This window comes from Vulpes lagopus, chromosome 4 (genome assembly GCF_018345385.1).
Source record: "Vulpes lagopus strain Blue_001 chromosome 4, ASM1834538v1, whole genome shotgun sequence".
NCBI lineage: Eukaryota > Metazoa > Chordata > Mammalia > Carnivora > Canidae > Vulpes > Vulpes lagopus.
The window spans coordinates 51,849,193-51,866,538 of record NC_054827.1 but is presented as its reverse complement, the minus strand read 5'-3'; the positions used below and the strand labels follow the sequence as shown (position 1 = coordinate 51,866,538).

The 17,346-nt window shown below is 35.7% G+C and overlaps 1 protein-coding gene across 7 annotated transcripts in view; it reads left to right on the top strand.

Annotated features, from left to right (window-relative positions):
* BRAF (B-Raf proto-oncogene, serine/threonine kinase) overlaps positions 1-17,346 on the top strand; it is a 185,789-nt gene that overhangs the window by 143,836 nt on the left and 24,607 nt on the right. For all 7 annotated transcript variants that reach the window (XM_041751552.1, XM_041751548.1, XM_041751547.1 and 4 more), the window contains 2 exons: positions 13,071-13,117; positions 13,947-14,065. In XM_041751552.1, coding sequence (XP_041607486.1) covers positions 13,071-13,117; positions 13,947-14,065 — 166 coding nt within the window. The remainder of the gene's footprint in view (positions 1-13,070; positions 13,118-13,946; positions 14,066-17,346) is intronic.

Below are 17,346 nucleotides of genomic sequence, written 5' to 3'. Positions count from 1 at the left end.
ATTGGCAGTGCTGGGTATCTTCAGAAGAGGGAAGGTACATAAGTGAGAAAGCATATCTGAAAATCTCTGAATCATGTCTGCTGCTCTCTTTCACTGGGTGACTGCTTCATCCCTTCCCTGGCAGTAGACTGATATTCTTTTAGAGAGAGGAAAACCAGTTATGTCCAAATGGGGGACACAGACATGGATATTTTACCAGAAACAGGATTGAATGACTCCTTCCTAAAGGATGAATGGAGAGTTACTCAAGCACTCTCTTTTCAATAATTCCCAGAATGCTGGCAGTCAACCTTCCCTTTCAGGCAGGAGATTGGGAAAGTCTTCTCTGAGGAAATTTACCAGCCAAGGGGAAAGACCCAGAGGTAGCAACATCAGGGATTCCACCTAGATCACTGTACAGGGAAGTTGAAAAACAAGAAGCCCATCTATACACTCAAACCTTTCAGGCACTTTGTTGAACCTTCACTTAGTCTGAGTAAGACAAATTGTCTCTGGATCATCAAACCTTAGATGTAAAATCTCAAATGCCAGTAACAGAGACCAAAACAAATGGGAGTTAAAAAGGTAACTAGGGGGATCCCTGGGTGGCGCAGTGGTTTGGCGCCTGCCTTTGGCCCAGGGCACGATCCTGGAGACCCGGGATCGAATCCCACATCAGGCTCCCGGTGCATGGAGCCTGCTTCTCCCTCTGCCTGTGTCTCTGCCTCTCTCTCCCTCTCTGTGTGTGACTCATAAATAAATAAAAATTAAAAAAAAAAAAAAAGGTAACTAGGAATAAACAAAAACAATGCAAGGAGAGGGGATGCCCTCTCCCCCAAAAATCTGTTTGTTTGCTCAGAGATAAGAGTTTTTATTCATGAAGCAAGAACAGATGGTTTATAAGGAATATTTGGATAATAACAACATCAACAGTGTTAAAATGTTGAAATTGTAATCCAGTGCAAATTATGTGCTTTGCAGTTATTTAATTCTAAATGTCTGATCCCTCCTTCCTTGTCCTCCACCATCATTTCACAGAAGACCGAGCAAGTGAGAGGTACCTAACCACTAAGTCCTTAGACTATCTAAAAAGCTTCCTAATAATGTACTTTTTTATGAAGCCCTCATTCAAAATAGCCTGCCCCTTGCATGTTTTCCAGATGTTCTTGATCTTTTCTGACTCCTTTCTAAAATATATTTTGAAAAAAGAAAAACATAAATAAACTATATTTTGAAGTCAGAATAAGAGCATACTAACTCATTGTATAAGGTGCTGGGGTTACAGTCATTCATAGGTGTAATACCTTCAGTAATTAGGAAAGTTGACTCATTAGGACTTGAAATGTGTCTTTTATATTGGATTGCAGAATATAGGGAGATGGGTGACATCTTTTCTTTGTGGTTTTGTTGTCTTTACTCAATGAAGGATCATTTCTGATTCCTCGGTTTCCCTGTAGAGAGCAGAACTATTCTCATGGTAGATAATGAGAGTCCCACTCTTTAGGAATCAGGGTCAGTATAGTATGTTTATCATCTTCTTACCTGACAGTCATTGATTCAGCCTAAGGGCCAAGGTATTCTAAGAATATTGTTACTAAAGAAATTTCAAAAAAACATATTTCAGTAATGATCAACTTGTCATGCCATTTTTTTGCAGAACTTTTAATTTCAGTATAATATTGTATAATTTTTAATTTAGCTTTGTCAGAAAATTTACTAAATATCAAATCAAGACAAAGTTGTGATCTGTTATAGACAGGGGTTATAATCTGAAGAAAGAGAATAAAAAATGGGGATAAGTCCTCATGATTTACTTCTTTTAAATAATGAAAGAGTATGCCTTCCTTAATTAAAAATAAACCTAATTGAAAGAAAGAAGGATAGATTAAAGCTGAAAAGATGGTGAACACGTACTAATGATTGAAAACAATTTCAATTGACCAAAGAATAATTATAGTGAACATTATTTTCCAGTGGATAAGAACAGTAACAGAAAAGAGGGGATACTGATAATCAGAAAAATACAAACTAAAAGAAGTACCCACTTAAATGGGCAAAATACCTAAATTCTGACAAAATCACATGTTGGTAAAGATTGGGGAATTGTTTACTGGTACATACTTGATGCAGACAACCATGCTGATGGCATTTCAGAAGTATCTGTTAAGGGGCAGCCTGGATGGCTTAGTGGTTCAGTGCCATCTTCAGCCCAGAGCGTGATCCTGGAGACCCAGGATTGAGTCCCACATCGGGCTCCCTGCTAAATAAGTAAAATCTTAAAAAAAAAAAAAAAAAAAAAAGGGCAGCCTGGGGATGGCTCAGCGGTTTAGCGCCAACTTCAGCCCAGGGTGTGATTCTGGAGACCCAGGATCGAGTCCCACGTCAGGCTCCCTGCATGGAACCTGCTTCTCTCTCTCTCTCAGTGTTTTTAAAAAGTATCTGTTAAAATGGAAAATACCTGACTTACCCCCAAGAAACACCAGCTTTTGTTCTAAAATGATGTGTATAGGAAGAGATGTATCACAGGAAAATATACAGTAGTGAAAAATTGGAAACCTAAATGTCCATCAGAGGACTTGAAAGAAAATATATCAAGAATAATTACATTTGTATCAATATCAGCTTTAAAATATGGTATCAAGTGAGAAAAGCAAGCTACAGCATGAGACCACTTAAATTTTTAAAAACAAATTTGTATATTTGGTTGCATTTTTTTTTAGGAGTGATATACGTATGTATGCAAAGGTATCAAAATAAGGATTAGCAGACACACACCAAATCAGTAGTGGTTGTCTGCCAGAATGGCAGAAGGGGTCAGGATGGAGTCCACTATCAAGGAGAGAAGGCCTTTAGTTTTACCTATAGCATTCTGATTGTTTCCATCTTTTAATAAATAAGACTTCACAGCTGTATTTTACTTTCAAAACTTTTTCATAAGTATAAATTTTGAAAAAAGACAGGCCAATGTGTAAAAATTTTAACAGGATTGATTATGGTGAGAAATACCAGAGATGGCTACAGTGATCGTCTTTGGTACAGTTTTTCTTAATTTCAAAATAAAATTTGTTATAGAAAAATATATGGTCATCATAGAACACTCAAAATGTAAACATAAATAAGTACCAGTAATCTGCAGAGAGATAATCACCATTAATATTCTGATACATATTGTGTATCCTTTCAGAATTCTGTATTTTAATACATTCACAGTAGGTTATTACTGCTTTAAGTATGGAATCCTTGGTTTTACCTTTTTCACTCTTATTTAAATATCTTTATTGGTCAATAAATATATTGTGATCCCGCACCTCTGCTACATACATACTAGTAACACACTCTTCCTCTGTTTTTTATACCACCAGTGTTCTATAGTTTTTAATATAACGCGGTAATGAATTTAGCAGGTACTTATTATTTGCCAGGCATTGTCCTTTACGAATCCCCCCTCATGTAATCCTTAGCAGCCCTATGAGGTACATCCCATTACTATCCCCATTTACTTATGAAGAAACTAGGGTGTTTGTTTGTTTGTTTGTTGTTTGTTTTTTGTTGTTTTGTTGTTGTTGTTTTAGAAACTAGGGTTTAGAAAGATCACATAACTTGTCCCTGACGCTTTGGCTCCAGGATATATAAATAAATAATAAATATAAATAAATATATAATAAATATAAATAAATAAATAAGATAAATAAGATCTTAAAAAAAAACTTTTCAGAATAGTTGTTGATATTCACTCTAATTTCTCTTCTTTTCTCTCCCCTTTTACAAACCTATTCCAGTCAGGCTTTTGCCCCGATACGCCACTGAAACCTCTTAGTAGATCCAGTGGTTAGATTCACAGTCCTCCATCTGTCTGTATGGCAGTTGATCGCATCCTTCTCCAATGAAACCCATCCTTAATCCTTTGCTACTCAGAATCTGGTATAGCATCTGTACCACCTGGGATACTTTTAGAAATGCTGAGTTTTAGGTACCACCCCAGATCTACTGAATTGGAAACTATATTTTAACAAAATCCCTAAATGGTTTGTATGCATATTAAAAGTTGAGAAGCACTGCTTTAGTATGCATTCTCCTGATTTTCCTTCTACTCACTGCTCTTTCTCGGCTAGTTCTTCCTCAACTCTTTTAACCTCTCTAAATGTTGGAAACATCCGGGAATCTCCATTGCCTTGGTGATCTCATCCAGTTTCATGGCTTGAGATACCATTCATTTGCCATTTATATGCCAATCTCCAGCCACATCATTTCCTTTGACCTCCAAGCTGTCATATCCAACTGTCTCCTCCAGATTACTTGATTGTCTAATGGATATCTCAATTTTAGTATGCCTCCTACTGAGGACCTGACCTTTTCCTCAAGCTAGATCTTCGTATATTCCTTTTATCTCAGTCGCTAGCAACTCTGTTCTGTCAGCTGCTTATATCTATTTTGTAGTTTTCTTTGGGTCCTCTCTTTTTCTTATACCATACAACCAATCTAATATCAACTCCTATCCACTCCATCTTTTAAAGTATATCAGAATCTTACAAGTTTTCATCACCTATTATGCTATTCACCCTGATGGAAGCCATCATTATTTCTTGCCTGGATTAGTGCCCTGGTTCCATCCTTACCCATCTTCAGTTTATTCTCAACATAGCACCCAGAATGTTTGGGGACTTACATTATGTTGCTCCTCTCCCCTTCCAGTGTTTCACATTTCACTCAGAAAGAAAGAGTCCTTAAAATAGCACTTCCTCAAAGTAACCACCACCACGACCCTCCCTCCTTTCTTATTACCTCTCCCAATTCATTTCCTTCTCTTTTCCCTCTTGCTTCCTCTCTTCCAAACCAGTTTGGCCTCTTGCCATTATTCGAATATGGGCCCTGCCTTAGGGCCTTGGCATTGCTACTTCCTTTGCCTGCTATGGTCTTATCCCATATAGGCATGACTCCCCTCTCTCCTGTCTTTAATCAAAAGATCCTTTGAAAAGAGGCCCTCCCTATCCTAAAATTAGAGCCCCCTGCGACTCAGTATTTCTTGTCCCCTACTTACAGAATACTATATATTCTACTGATACATCTTTTTTCTTTTCTCTCTTCTATACTAAAATGTAAGGACCTCGAGGTAGGGATTTTCTGCTTTATCTCCAAAACTTAGAACAGTTGTTGCTTAGTACACAATGGACTTTCACTAAACATATGTTAAAAGAAAGTATCCCTTCAAGATCATTATTACCTCCATTTTTTAGGTTAGGAATCTAAAGCTAAGAAGGATTATGTAATATTGTACCCAAGATCATATGGCTAGTAAGTGATAACAGTTGGAATTCGAATCCCAGTCTCCTGTGCTCAAAAGCCATGCCCTTTCCACTGCGCCTCTTTGTTATGTCACTTAAATCTTCTGGGCTCTGGTTTTCCCATCACCATAAGTAGAATTATTACCTTTTTGCTTGCCTCACAAAGAAACATGAAAGTTAAGAAACTTAGTAATGCAAAAATATCCTAAAAACTTTAAAATGCTGTATGTGTACATGAGGGTGGTGAAAATTTTTTTCTTTTAGAAGTTTCATAATTTTTGCTTTTAGTTTAAGGTCTTAAATCTACTTCAGATTGGTTTTTGTGTTTGGTGTGAGGTAAGGGCTGAAGATTTTTTCCCCATGTGAATATCGCAACAATATTTGTTGAAATGACTATTCTTTCCTGCATAGAGCTATCTTGCTCTTATAAATAAATATTATGCTTCTGGTTTTGGACTTGTGAATATTTGAGATGAATTTTAAAAAATTAATTACATGGTTTTTGATATTTCATGTTTAAAATACATTTTCTTTTATTTTTTTAGGTCACTATTTTACTTTAGAAGGTCTAATTTTCCAAAGAGGGATTATACCCTCTGTAATGCAGGTCCCAGCTAGGAAACAAAAAAATACATAGAAATATCATATTTGTTAATTAGAAGATTCAATATTGTTAGGATGTCATCCTTCCTAAATTGATCTGTAGACTTATTGTTGAGTCCAGTCAAAATCTTAGCAGGCTTTTTTGTAGAAATTGACAAGTTGAGCATAAAATGTACATGGAAATGCAATGGCTAGAGTAGTCAAGACAATTTTTTAAAAATTGAAGGACTTCTAGTCTTAGAATTCAAAACTTTGTATGAAGCTACTGTAATCAAGACCATATGATATTGGCATAAGAATAGGCATATAAATCAAAAAACAGAATAGAAAGCCTAGAAATATATCCATTAGATCTACAGTCATTTGGTTTTTCTTTCTTTTTTTTTTTTTTTTTACAAGATACCAAGGCACAATTCACACAGAAAAGATAGTCCTTTCGACGCATATTACTAGAACAACTGGACATACATATAGAATAAATAAGCAAACAATTTGCTCTTAGCCAACACAAGACATTAGTATTAACTTGAGATGGGTTGAAGATTAAAAGCTGAAAATCTAAAACTTCTAGAAGAAACATACGAGAAAATCTTTGTACCCTAAAGAAAGGCAAAGATTTCTTAGGACACAAAAGGTAAGGTAAGTTGGACTTCATCAAAATTTAGTTGCTTTTTGAAAGACACTGTTAAAAAAAAAAAAGAATAAAGGACAAGCCACAGATTTGAAGAAAATGTTTGCAAGATACATTATCTGATTAAAAGACTTATATCTGAACTATATAAGAACTTGTACAACTCAGTAATAAAAACTACCCCACAAGAAAATGGACAGAAGATTGGAGTACTTTATTGAAAAGGCATAAGAATGGCAAATGAGCACATGCAAAGATGTTCACCATCGTTAGACATTAGGGAAAGGCAAATTAAAACTACAAGACACCACAACACACCCACTAGAATGCTTTTAATCAAAATCAAGTATGCCAAGTATTGGCAAGGATGCAGAGCGACGAGAACTCTTACATATTACTGGTAGGATCTTAAATGAGACAAACACTTTGGCAGTTTCTTTTAAAGTTAAAATTATCACAATTCTAATCTTATTTACCCAAAAAGAATGAAAACATACATCAACAAAAGAGACTTATACTTGAATGTTTGTGGTATCTTACTATAATTGCCAGAAGCAAGGAACAACCCAAATGTCCAACAGGTCAGTGGTTAAATTGTGGTATATCCATACCCTGTAATACCACATGCAGCCAATGTGTGAATCTTAGAACCATTAGGCCCGGGGATCCGTGGGTGGCTCAGTGGTTTCGCGCCTGCCTTTGGACTCCAAGTCCTGGAGTCCCTGGATCGAGTCCCGCATCGGGCTCCCGACATGTGGGCTGCCTCTCCCTCTGCCTGTGTCTCTGCCTCCCTGTCTCTCTCTAAATATGTCTATCATGAATTAAAAAAAAAAAAAAAAAAAGAATCATCAGGCTGAGCAAAAGAAGCCATGGATTTTGTTTATATGAAATTCTAGAAAAGACAAAACTAATGTGTAGTAACAGAACTTTATTATCCATGGTTGCCTGAACCAAGGAGGGTGTTAGTAATTGCAGAAATATGTGAAGAAAATTTTGTGGATGATAGATATTCTTCTTGTTGGTTGTGGCTGCTCATTACTGTGTATGTTTGTCAAAACTCAAAACTATACATACAATTGGGTGCATTTTATGTTATATACATGTTATACCTCAATAAATTAGTTTTTTTTTTTTTAAAGTAAAAGAAACTGAAAACTTTAAGTAAAAATAGAATTTAGGCCACTTTGGAACACAACTGGAAAATGTGTGTACTTCATGTCTTAGGGATTTTAACTATTTTAAATGATATTGACAGCAGAGGCATAGCAGAGTATCATTCCCTTCAATCTTCCTCACTATCTACATTGCGATTATGAGGGGAGTGGAGGGCATCAAAGTAGAAGGGAGACTGTAATTGAAACTGTTTGGATCAAATATCATCTTGTCACTACCATCATGCATATCAGTTCAGTTGGCTGCTATATTCTCTGTAGTGTCTGAAGAGAGATTGAACTTTCTGTGTGAAGTCTGATAAACTTTTTGAAATTGTGTAGTATTAGTGAAAGAGGACTGAAATACTAGCGTCTATGTGAACCAGTTCTCTGCTTTTAAAAACAGTTGAAAATACAAGAAAATAACAGTAAACTTAAGTGCGAGACACTTGGAACTGTTGTAAATAGACAAGACTGATAAAATTTGACTATGGCAAATGTAGCCATAATATTTGAGTTATAGCAAGGCATTTGAATGATACTTCTCATGATATTGGTGAGGATAAGAAGATCAAGAGATACAACATGCATGGAGAATTCAACTGGATTTATAGCTGTATATTGATCATACCTGAAGCTGTTAAGCTAGGAGATTTTTGTTTCATTCCTCTCTTGAATAAGACTAGCATATTTACAAATAGATAAGGGCTTTATTAGTACACTGGTCTTTTAAAACATTTTTTAGTGAGAACTAAAATTTTAATAAGCTGGAGCTATAGGCTATGTCTACAAAATAGGACATCCAAGTCCAAAAAAGAGAGAAATACAAATAGAGGATGGGGAAACTGTTTTGTAAGAGTAATGCAAGAACAACTCAGTAGGGTTGTAACTGAATGTAATTTTAGTAGGAGTTAGTAGAGTGACTGTGGCTGCCATGATAATCACAATAATGGGCAATAAAATTTTTTTTAACCCACCATGAGGAAGATGAAGATAAATTTTATTTTTGTCTTGTTTTTGGACTCCACATGTAAGTGTGATCATATGGTATTTGCATTTCTCTGGCTTATTTCATTATGTATAATGCTCTCAGGGTCCATCCATGTTGTTGCAAGTAGCAAAATATCCTATTTTATGGCTGCCTGATATTTTTGTGTGTGAGTGTGTGAATGACATTTTCTCTATTCATTCATGGGCACTAGGTTGTTGCCATGTCTTTGCTATTGTGAATAATGCTGCAATAAACGTAAAGCGCAGATGTCTCTTTAGATCCTGATTTAAATTCTTTTGGATATATACCCAGAATGGGATTGCTGGATCATATTGTAATCCTGTTTTTTAAGTTTCTTGAGGAACTATTTTCCATAATGGTTGTACTAATTTATGTTCCCTTCAACAGTGCACAGGAGTTCCCTTTTCTCTACATTCTTGCCACCATTTGCTATTTCTTGTCTTTTTGATAAGAGCCATGCTAACAGGTGTTAAGCAATATCTCATTGTGGTTTTGATTTGCATTTCTGTGATAGGTAGTGAGTGATGCTGGACACCTTTTGGCCATCTGTATGTGTTCCTTAGGAAAATGTCTGTTTTTTAATCAGATTGTTTGAGGGTTTTGATAGTGAATTGGACAAGTTTTTTATATTTTTTGGATATCCTCTTATTAGATACATGATTTGCAAATATTTTCTCCCATTTGATAGGTTGCCTTTTCATTTTGTTGGTGGTTTGTGTCCTTTGCTGTGCAGAAGCTTTTTAGTTTGATGTAATCCTACTTGTTTATTTTTGCTTTTGTTGCCTTTGCTTTTGGTATCAAAAAAAAAAAAAAATCATTACCAAGACCAGTGTCAAAGAGCTTGCTACCTGGACACCTGGGGTGTTCAGTGCCTTTGGCTTCAGGGTCTTGGGGTCTTGGTCTTGAGTCCCGCATCAGGCTTCCCACAGGGAGCCTGCTTTTCCCCCTGCCTATGTCTCTGCCTCTCTCTCTCTCTCTCTGTCTCTCTGTCTGTCTGTCTCTCATGAATAAATAAATAAAATCTTAAAAAAAAAAAAAGATCTTGCTACCTGTTTTTTTTTTTTTTTCTAGGAGTTTTATGGTTTCAGGTGTTCAAGGAGAAAATTAAGATGAGAGTTACTCTAGTTTATGTTGATCAGATCAGATCTAGAGTATTATCTTCTCTTGGGACATCATATTAAGCTCTTAAAAGAATGTTAAAAAGCTGAATCTTGGGGGACATCTAGTTGGTTCAGAGGGTTAAGCGGTTCTGCTTTCCACTCAGGTCATGATCCCAGGGTCCTGGGATCAACCTCCATGTTAGGCACCCTCTGCTTCTCCCTCTCCCTCTGCCTGCCACTCCATTTGCTTGTGTGCACACCATCTCCCTTGTCAAGTGAATAAATAAAATATTTAAAAAAAAAAAAAGAAAGCTAAATATTGGATAATACCTTGAAAGAAGCAGAGAGAACAGATTTTACTAGATGATTGCCCAGCTTTCAGATTAAATGATTCTCTAGGTGGATACTTTTTTTTTTTTTTTCAAGGAAAGACACTCCTAAGATAAACCTATCGAGAGGATATATTCATTTGGTTTATAGCATGTTTTCTCTTTTTTTTTTTTTTTAAGATTTTATTTATTCAGGAGAGACAGACAGAGACATAGGCAGAGGGAGAAGCAGGCTCCATGCAGAGAGCCCGACGTGGGACTTGATCCCAGGACTCTGGGGTCACGCCTTGGGACCTAGGCAGGTGCCAAACCGCTGAGCCACCAAGGCATCCCTATAGCATGTTTTTTCTTACTGCTACTTTTATAAATCTATAAAGTTCTCTTTAACATCTTAGAAAAGTTAAGAAGGGGGTCCTATTTAATTTCCTTAAATAATGGTTATACTTCTGTATCATATGAGTTAATTTCTTATTGTTCCCTTCCTTCCATACCCTCAGTTATGTGTCTTTTGGCATCTTTGATTATAACTCATTGTTGCTTAGAAATTATGTTTTAGGGTCAGCCTATGTAGAATTATATAGAGTAGTAATTACTCCGGAACATTATATCATGTAGAGATATGGGGTATAATACTCATTCCATTTTTCCATCTGGGGAATTTGAGTACTTTTTTTATTTTTTCAAACCATCCATTATATAGACCTGGATTTCTGCCTTTTCACTGGTTTTGTGGCAGAGATGTTACAGAAAGAGAATTATTACATGAGATAGAAGTTAAGAAAGCAGCTTGTAAACAATAAAGGATTACACAAGGATAAGGTGGTGCTATTTCAAGTTGCAGCTGTGTACAACCTTAGCCTATAATAAATTTATGCTATCTAGCTTCCAGTAGGGTTCTATCACTAGCTCAGTAATTGTACTCATATCTTGCTAATTATCTAGTACTTTCCTGGTGAGAAATTTTTTCTCCTCACCCTCTAGTTAATTTCTGTCTACCTTATTCTTGATATATTTCTTTGTATCAGATTTGTTGAAAAGATTGATACCATCAAGAACACCTTTATCTTCCCTTATAACTTCATCATGCCTCCACATATTCATATCTACCACCTATTTGTTGTTTTTAATTTCAAAGGAGACAGAATCTTTTGTCAAAGACTAACACCTATTATGTGCACTAAGTACCAGGTCTCAGACCAAAGCACCAAGCCCCACCACTGAACAGCATCACCATTTGTTACCCTTCCTCTCTAGTGGAGACAAGGTCTCCGTATCTTGAAAAAGCTTGTCGTTGAGGCTCCTGTTCTCCATCTGTATCATTGCAGAAAAATTTTTAAGCAAATGACACCTATATCTGACATCACATTTTCTTCCAATGTAAGACAGACCATGTGATGTAGTGGGACAAGAGTGTGGTAAATGCTATGGAGGAAATAAACAGAGAAGTAAGAGTAATTGGAGGAGAAGGGGTTCCTTTGTATAAATCATTTGAAATGAAAATTTTATCTGAGAAGAAAGCTTCAAAATCTTGATCTCTGGGAGAATGAGGAAGTATAAATGAAGAAGAGAAAGCATAAATAAGGTTTAATTGTTATGAATCTTCAATTTTTAACAGTGTTTATTGCATAATTTTGATTATATACTATTTGGACTTTGAAAGTGTCACTTTAAAGCAAAATTTACTTCCTAATTAATGGTCATTGTCAAATTTTAGAAGCCTCATATATCTATTCTTTCCAGTTTTAAATGAAGAAAAATAGCTTTGACTAGGATATTATATGCATTTCGTTGTAGTTGATTCAACAGACATGTTGAACACTTACCACATGCCAGGCTCTGTGCTAGGCACTGGAGATTGAAACAGAAATAAAGTAGGCACAGCCCTTACCCTCAATGAACCTAACTAAACCGGTTTTTAGGGCTCACATAGGTAATTTAAACTTACCATTGACTATAAGATAGATGCACTGTGGATATGTAGCAGGTTTGCTCCTCACTATTTTTGTTTAGAAATTTTATTTTATTCTGCATTATTTTCTCTTATATGCTATTTTAAACTAATCAACAATGGAGTTATTTGCTGTGGCCATTATTAACTAATTGTAAGACTAATTAAATGATAACATGTGTGGTAAAGCTCCATATTTTTAAGAAGTTATTTTAAGAATGTATAATACTACCTTTAAAATTATCAATCCGGGGCAGCCCGGATGGCTCAGCGGTTTAGCGCCGCCTTCAACCTGGTCCTGATCCTGGGGGCCTGGGATCGAGTCCCACGTCGGGCTCCCTGTATGGAGCCTGCTTCTCCCTCTGCCTGTGTCTCTGCCTCTCTCTCTCTCTGTGTCTCTCATGAATAAATAGATAAAAGTCTTTAAAAAATTTTTTTAATTATCAATCAGATTTTATATTCTAGTGGAGTTTACATTCTGAAAAGGGAACCATAGGCACAGGAAAAAGAATACATGAATCAAGCTATTACAGTAATTACGATATAACTCAACAGTGAAAGATTACTTTTGGTTGAGTTAGTCATAGCAAAGCTTTATTCAGAAGTTAGAATGTATATTCAATCTTAAAGGATAGGTATGAATAGGTGGAGAATAGAATGAAAGTTAATTTGGGGATGGGTTTGGAAGGGAAGCATTGATCACAGGTGGGATTAAATATCAGGGTGTATTTAAAGGACATGGATAAATAGGTTTGACTGGAATGAAAGGTTTGTATTGGTAAATAGTAAAATATAAAGCAAAGTCTTTTAATAGAATACAAGATTTTGGCTCTACCATAATAGTAATATGTTTCTATAATCCTAAATTCATTTACAGTTTAAGATTTCTTACATAAAGAGGTTATCACAATGTACAGTTTGCAATTGTGTCATGATTTTGAATAAGTCTTTATTTACATCCCTAAATATGTTCTATAGATTTTGAGGCCAGAGTCTTTACCCCTACTCAGGTTGAAATGATGTTTTGTTTTTCAGTTACTTACACGCCAAGTCAATCATCCACAGAGACCTCAAGAGTAATAGTATCCTTCCTGAAATTTGTCTGCGAAGTTTGAAAACATCCTGACTTTTTCTTCTGCATTTTGTCTTCACATTATGTAAAAACAGTTTTCATGCTAAGTTCAAAAAATGTAAAGAGAATTAATAAATGGGTTTGCATGAGAGCATAGTATAAAGCAGGGTACTACAACATGCTTTTGGTTTCTGAACATTTGAGTGTTATAAAAAAAAAAAATCCACCAAGTCTTTATAATAGTAGGACTCTTTTATGATTGTGTGCTTACATTCTGTCAACACCCATAAGACAGGTAGCTATCTACCCATTTCTTTCAGTGCTCTGATGCTACTCCGCAGTAGTTGAAAGGTAACTGAAGGTTCTAACTTGCATAACAAGGAGGTGAGAAAAACAAAATTTTTCTTCTTCCATAAACCCAGATCAAGATCCCAGCTGTCAACCAACTTCATTCCAATGAAGAACCTTTGTAGCTTTCCTAAATGCTAAAGCATATCTGGGTCCATGTTACTAAAATCTGACGGGAACATTTCAGGGTTTCCCATAACCATAGGTTGGAAAGCATCTCACCTCATCCCACCATATTTCAAGCCCCCAGAATCTTAAAAGCAGGTCACATATGCCAAATAGAACCATATCTTTAAAAACATATTCATTAACTTTAAGAGGAAATATGAAGTACTATACTTTTTAAAGAAATATCAATTTTACCAAAAAAAAAAAAAAGAAAATCATATTATAGAATTACAGAAATTAGATCTCTTTACCTAACATTTTTGTAATGCTTGCTTTGCTAGGAAAATGAGATCTATTGTTTTCCTTTACTTACTACACCTCAGATATTTTTCTTCATGAAGACCTCACAGTAAAAATAGGTGATTTTGGTCTAGCCACAGTGAAATCTCGATGGAGTGGGTCCCATCAGTTTGAACAGTTGTCTGGATCCATTTTGTGGATGGTAAGAATTGAGGCTATTTCTCCATTAATTAAATTTTTGGACCCTGAGGTGCTACTGAGTGACTAGAAAATCTTTGAAGGTTTCGACTAGTATTTTCATAATTCCCAGTATTCACAAAAATCAATGTTGATCTTATTTTTTATGTAAATAAAATTTAACTTTTTTCTTTATCCTTAAAAAGAGTATTATGAAATCAGTTTCAGTATACTTCAAACAAAAAAATAGTATTTTATAAACAACTGTTGAAATTTTATCCAGAATTGTCTCTTTAAAATATTTTGTGTTCAAAATGTTCTGTGTGCCCTGTTTCAAAAAGAAAAAACAAGTGTGCAGTTTCAGCAGGTACGATCTGCAGTATTTCTTAAGGTTTTACTAAGAGAACTACTCCTTTTAAGAGAGGCTGTTTCATGATGTTATTTAAGCCTAAATTGGAAAGTTACTTCCTTTAGACTAGAAAGAACCCATAATTATGGGGCAGCTGGGAAAGAAAAGACAAAAAAAAAAAAAAAGAATTTTAACACAGCCATGTGCTGCCCTGCATAGCTCTTTGTTGCTTTTTCTTTATTCCTATTTCTGCTTTGTGTAAAAGAAGGGAATGAAAACTTCTGTGCCATTACTTTCAGCAGGCTGTGAAAAGGGCAGGTATAGGAATCATCCTCTAAGCTAGCAGTTCTCAAAAGGGGCCCTAATACCCTTTTGGAAGTACCCAAGGTCATCCCTGTATGAGACCAGATGTTTCTTTATAGTCTTGAACCAGAACAACACATCACAACAGATCGAATGCAGAACCAAAATATGTGACTATAGCTGGCTGCTCTTAAACCAGTCAAAAAGAATTGCAGTACTGTTCTCACTGAACTTTTTTTTGGTTTTGAAAATACACTTTTCATTAAAAATGGGTAATCTTTGTTAACATCTAATGGCTATTACTTATGAAATTACTAAATATTTTAAGTTTCCCAGTTGTGTTTTTTTCCCAGTTATGTTTAAATATGAGAAATACCCATAGATATAATCCACATAAAAGTTCCTTGGGGTCTTCAGTAATTTTCAAGACTAAAAGAGTTTTGAGATCAAAAAGTTTGAGAACTGCTGCTCTCAGCTGAATGCCGGATGTCCCTAACCGGTAGTGCAATTTGAAGCTTTAAATAATTGAATCTGCACTAAGGCTTTGGGACACACTGCTGGAAACAGAGAAGCTGCAGGGGCTCTTGAAGCCATGTTTGCATAAATTCCCTGAACTATCTGTAACAGCCTCCAAGAGGGGAATTCCAGGATAGATGTCTGAATTAGTCAAATAAACTTAGGGTTAAATTCAGCTATGCTTTCTTATAAAAATAACTAGAGTGAAGACAAGTGGTAAGGTGGAAGGGGTACAATGGAACTAGGAGATCTGTACTATATAGTCCTCTGTTTAACTCTCAACCTGCACATTTCCTAACCTCCATGTCTCTCCATCTTTAATGTTGGTCGGACTAGTGGATTTCTAATGCCTTTTTTGTTCCTAAGATTCAGTAATTAGAGCCAACTAGGTTTGTTTCTTTAATATATTTTAATTGTTTTAATAAATCATTTTATAAATAGGAGGCTTATTAGTCATTGTAATTGGGATCTCATGCACCTTTAAGGCACACACCTTGCTATAAGATAGCAGTGGATTCTAGGATGCAGCAGGCTAGCACACACTAAGGGTGAGACTGTAAAACCTCAAATTAAAAAGAAACAATTAATACATGTTTTAAAGGTGTATCTATTTTAACTAGTGTGGGGGAGATGCTCAGTTAAACTCCAGGTTTGTCCTTTTTCTAAAACCTAGATTATTATACCCAAAGTTTTATATTCTAATTTATTTTTTGTTGATACATACGTAGATTGGTTCATCCTTTATTCTATCAAGCTGAGCTTTCATATAAGAGATTAGCTAGTAGTACACTTACGTGTTGAATAAATCCTTTTGGGTTGATAATTGCCTTCAGAAACAAATGCGGAGCATCTGTGGACTAGTAGAGAAGAGTTTGGTCAGAACTAAGATTATGTACTTCTCTGAATTCTTCTCAACCTTGTTCTATTTATCTTAGAGGGGAAAGAAACCTTTGTGAAAATTTTTACAGATTAAATCACTAAATTAATTGAGGATCAGTCATGCATTTCTTGTCCAAATAAATGACATACAGCCTTTCATCAAGCCATCTACCAACAACAGTAGAGGTAAAACTAAGTTTTAAAAAGATGGTTAGTTCCTCAACTGATTTATTATTCTGTCCCTCGCAAAATTATATTCTGGCTTTTAAAATTATCCCTGTATCATAACCAGCCTCTCAGTATTCTAGCTTGTTCATCACATCACAGTTGTATGTGGTTTATTTTGTACTGTATTACTAAAAGCAGCTAGCAATAAAATGTTTGACAAAAAAAGTAGGCAGACACCATCTTCTCCTTCACCTCCCATCCTTCATCAGGATCTCCCATACGTCTTCTGTCAGTGGTTCTCAACCTTAATTGGACATTAAAACCATCTGGGGAGCTGTAAAAACCAGCAATATTTGGATCCCATCCCCAGATTCTGTTGTTATATTATTGGCCTGGTACGTAGTCTGGACATTGAGAAGTTAAAAAGTCTACACAGTTGATTGTGATTTGCAAGTAAGGCTGAGTGCCATTGCCTGCTTTTTGAGATAGACCAATGACCAGGAATCCTGTCCCAGGTCCTCCAGCCATTTATGCAGTTAGTTCAGGTTTTGGTATTAAAATAATGCTTTCATGGAACTTTTATTTACACTCTGCAGTGTCTTTAGAAACAATTCTTCCAAATGAAACAGTACAGAAGATGCAAGGTGAAAGAACTCTTTTAAGCGTATATTTAACCAGCCATTTATTGTATTTCATGAACACAGCCAATTAAGAAATTAAGTGGTAGAGTACAATGAGTAAAATGTGTAAAAATGTAGCAAATATGATTTGGTCTGTATCGTTGCCCAAGAAGCAAACAGCCAGCATTCTTTATGCCATCTTCTAAATTGACCTCCTATCTCTTGCTTTTGTTAATAAAGCACCCATGGCATATTGATAATGCTTTTGGAGGCAGGAAAGGGGTTTGAGTTTGTCACTGTTGATGTTTTACCAGTATTGTCTAAGGTGCCCTGAGGCGAGAATCATTGTACTAATGGGAAAACTTAAACTCTAAGGCAGTTACTAGCCTAGTGGTTATGCTACTTCCAAACATTTTAGGACTGCAGGTCTCTTATTTCTTTACTGAATCAGAAATGGAAATGGGAATTGAT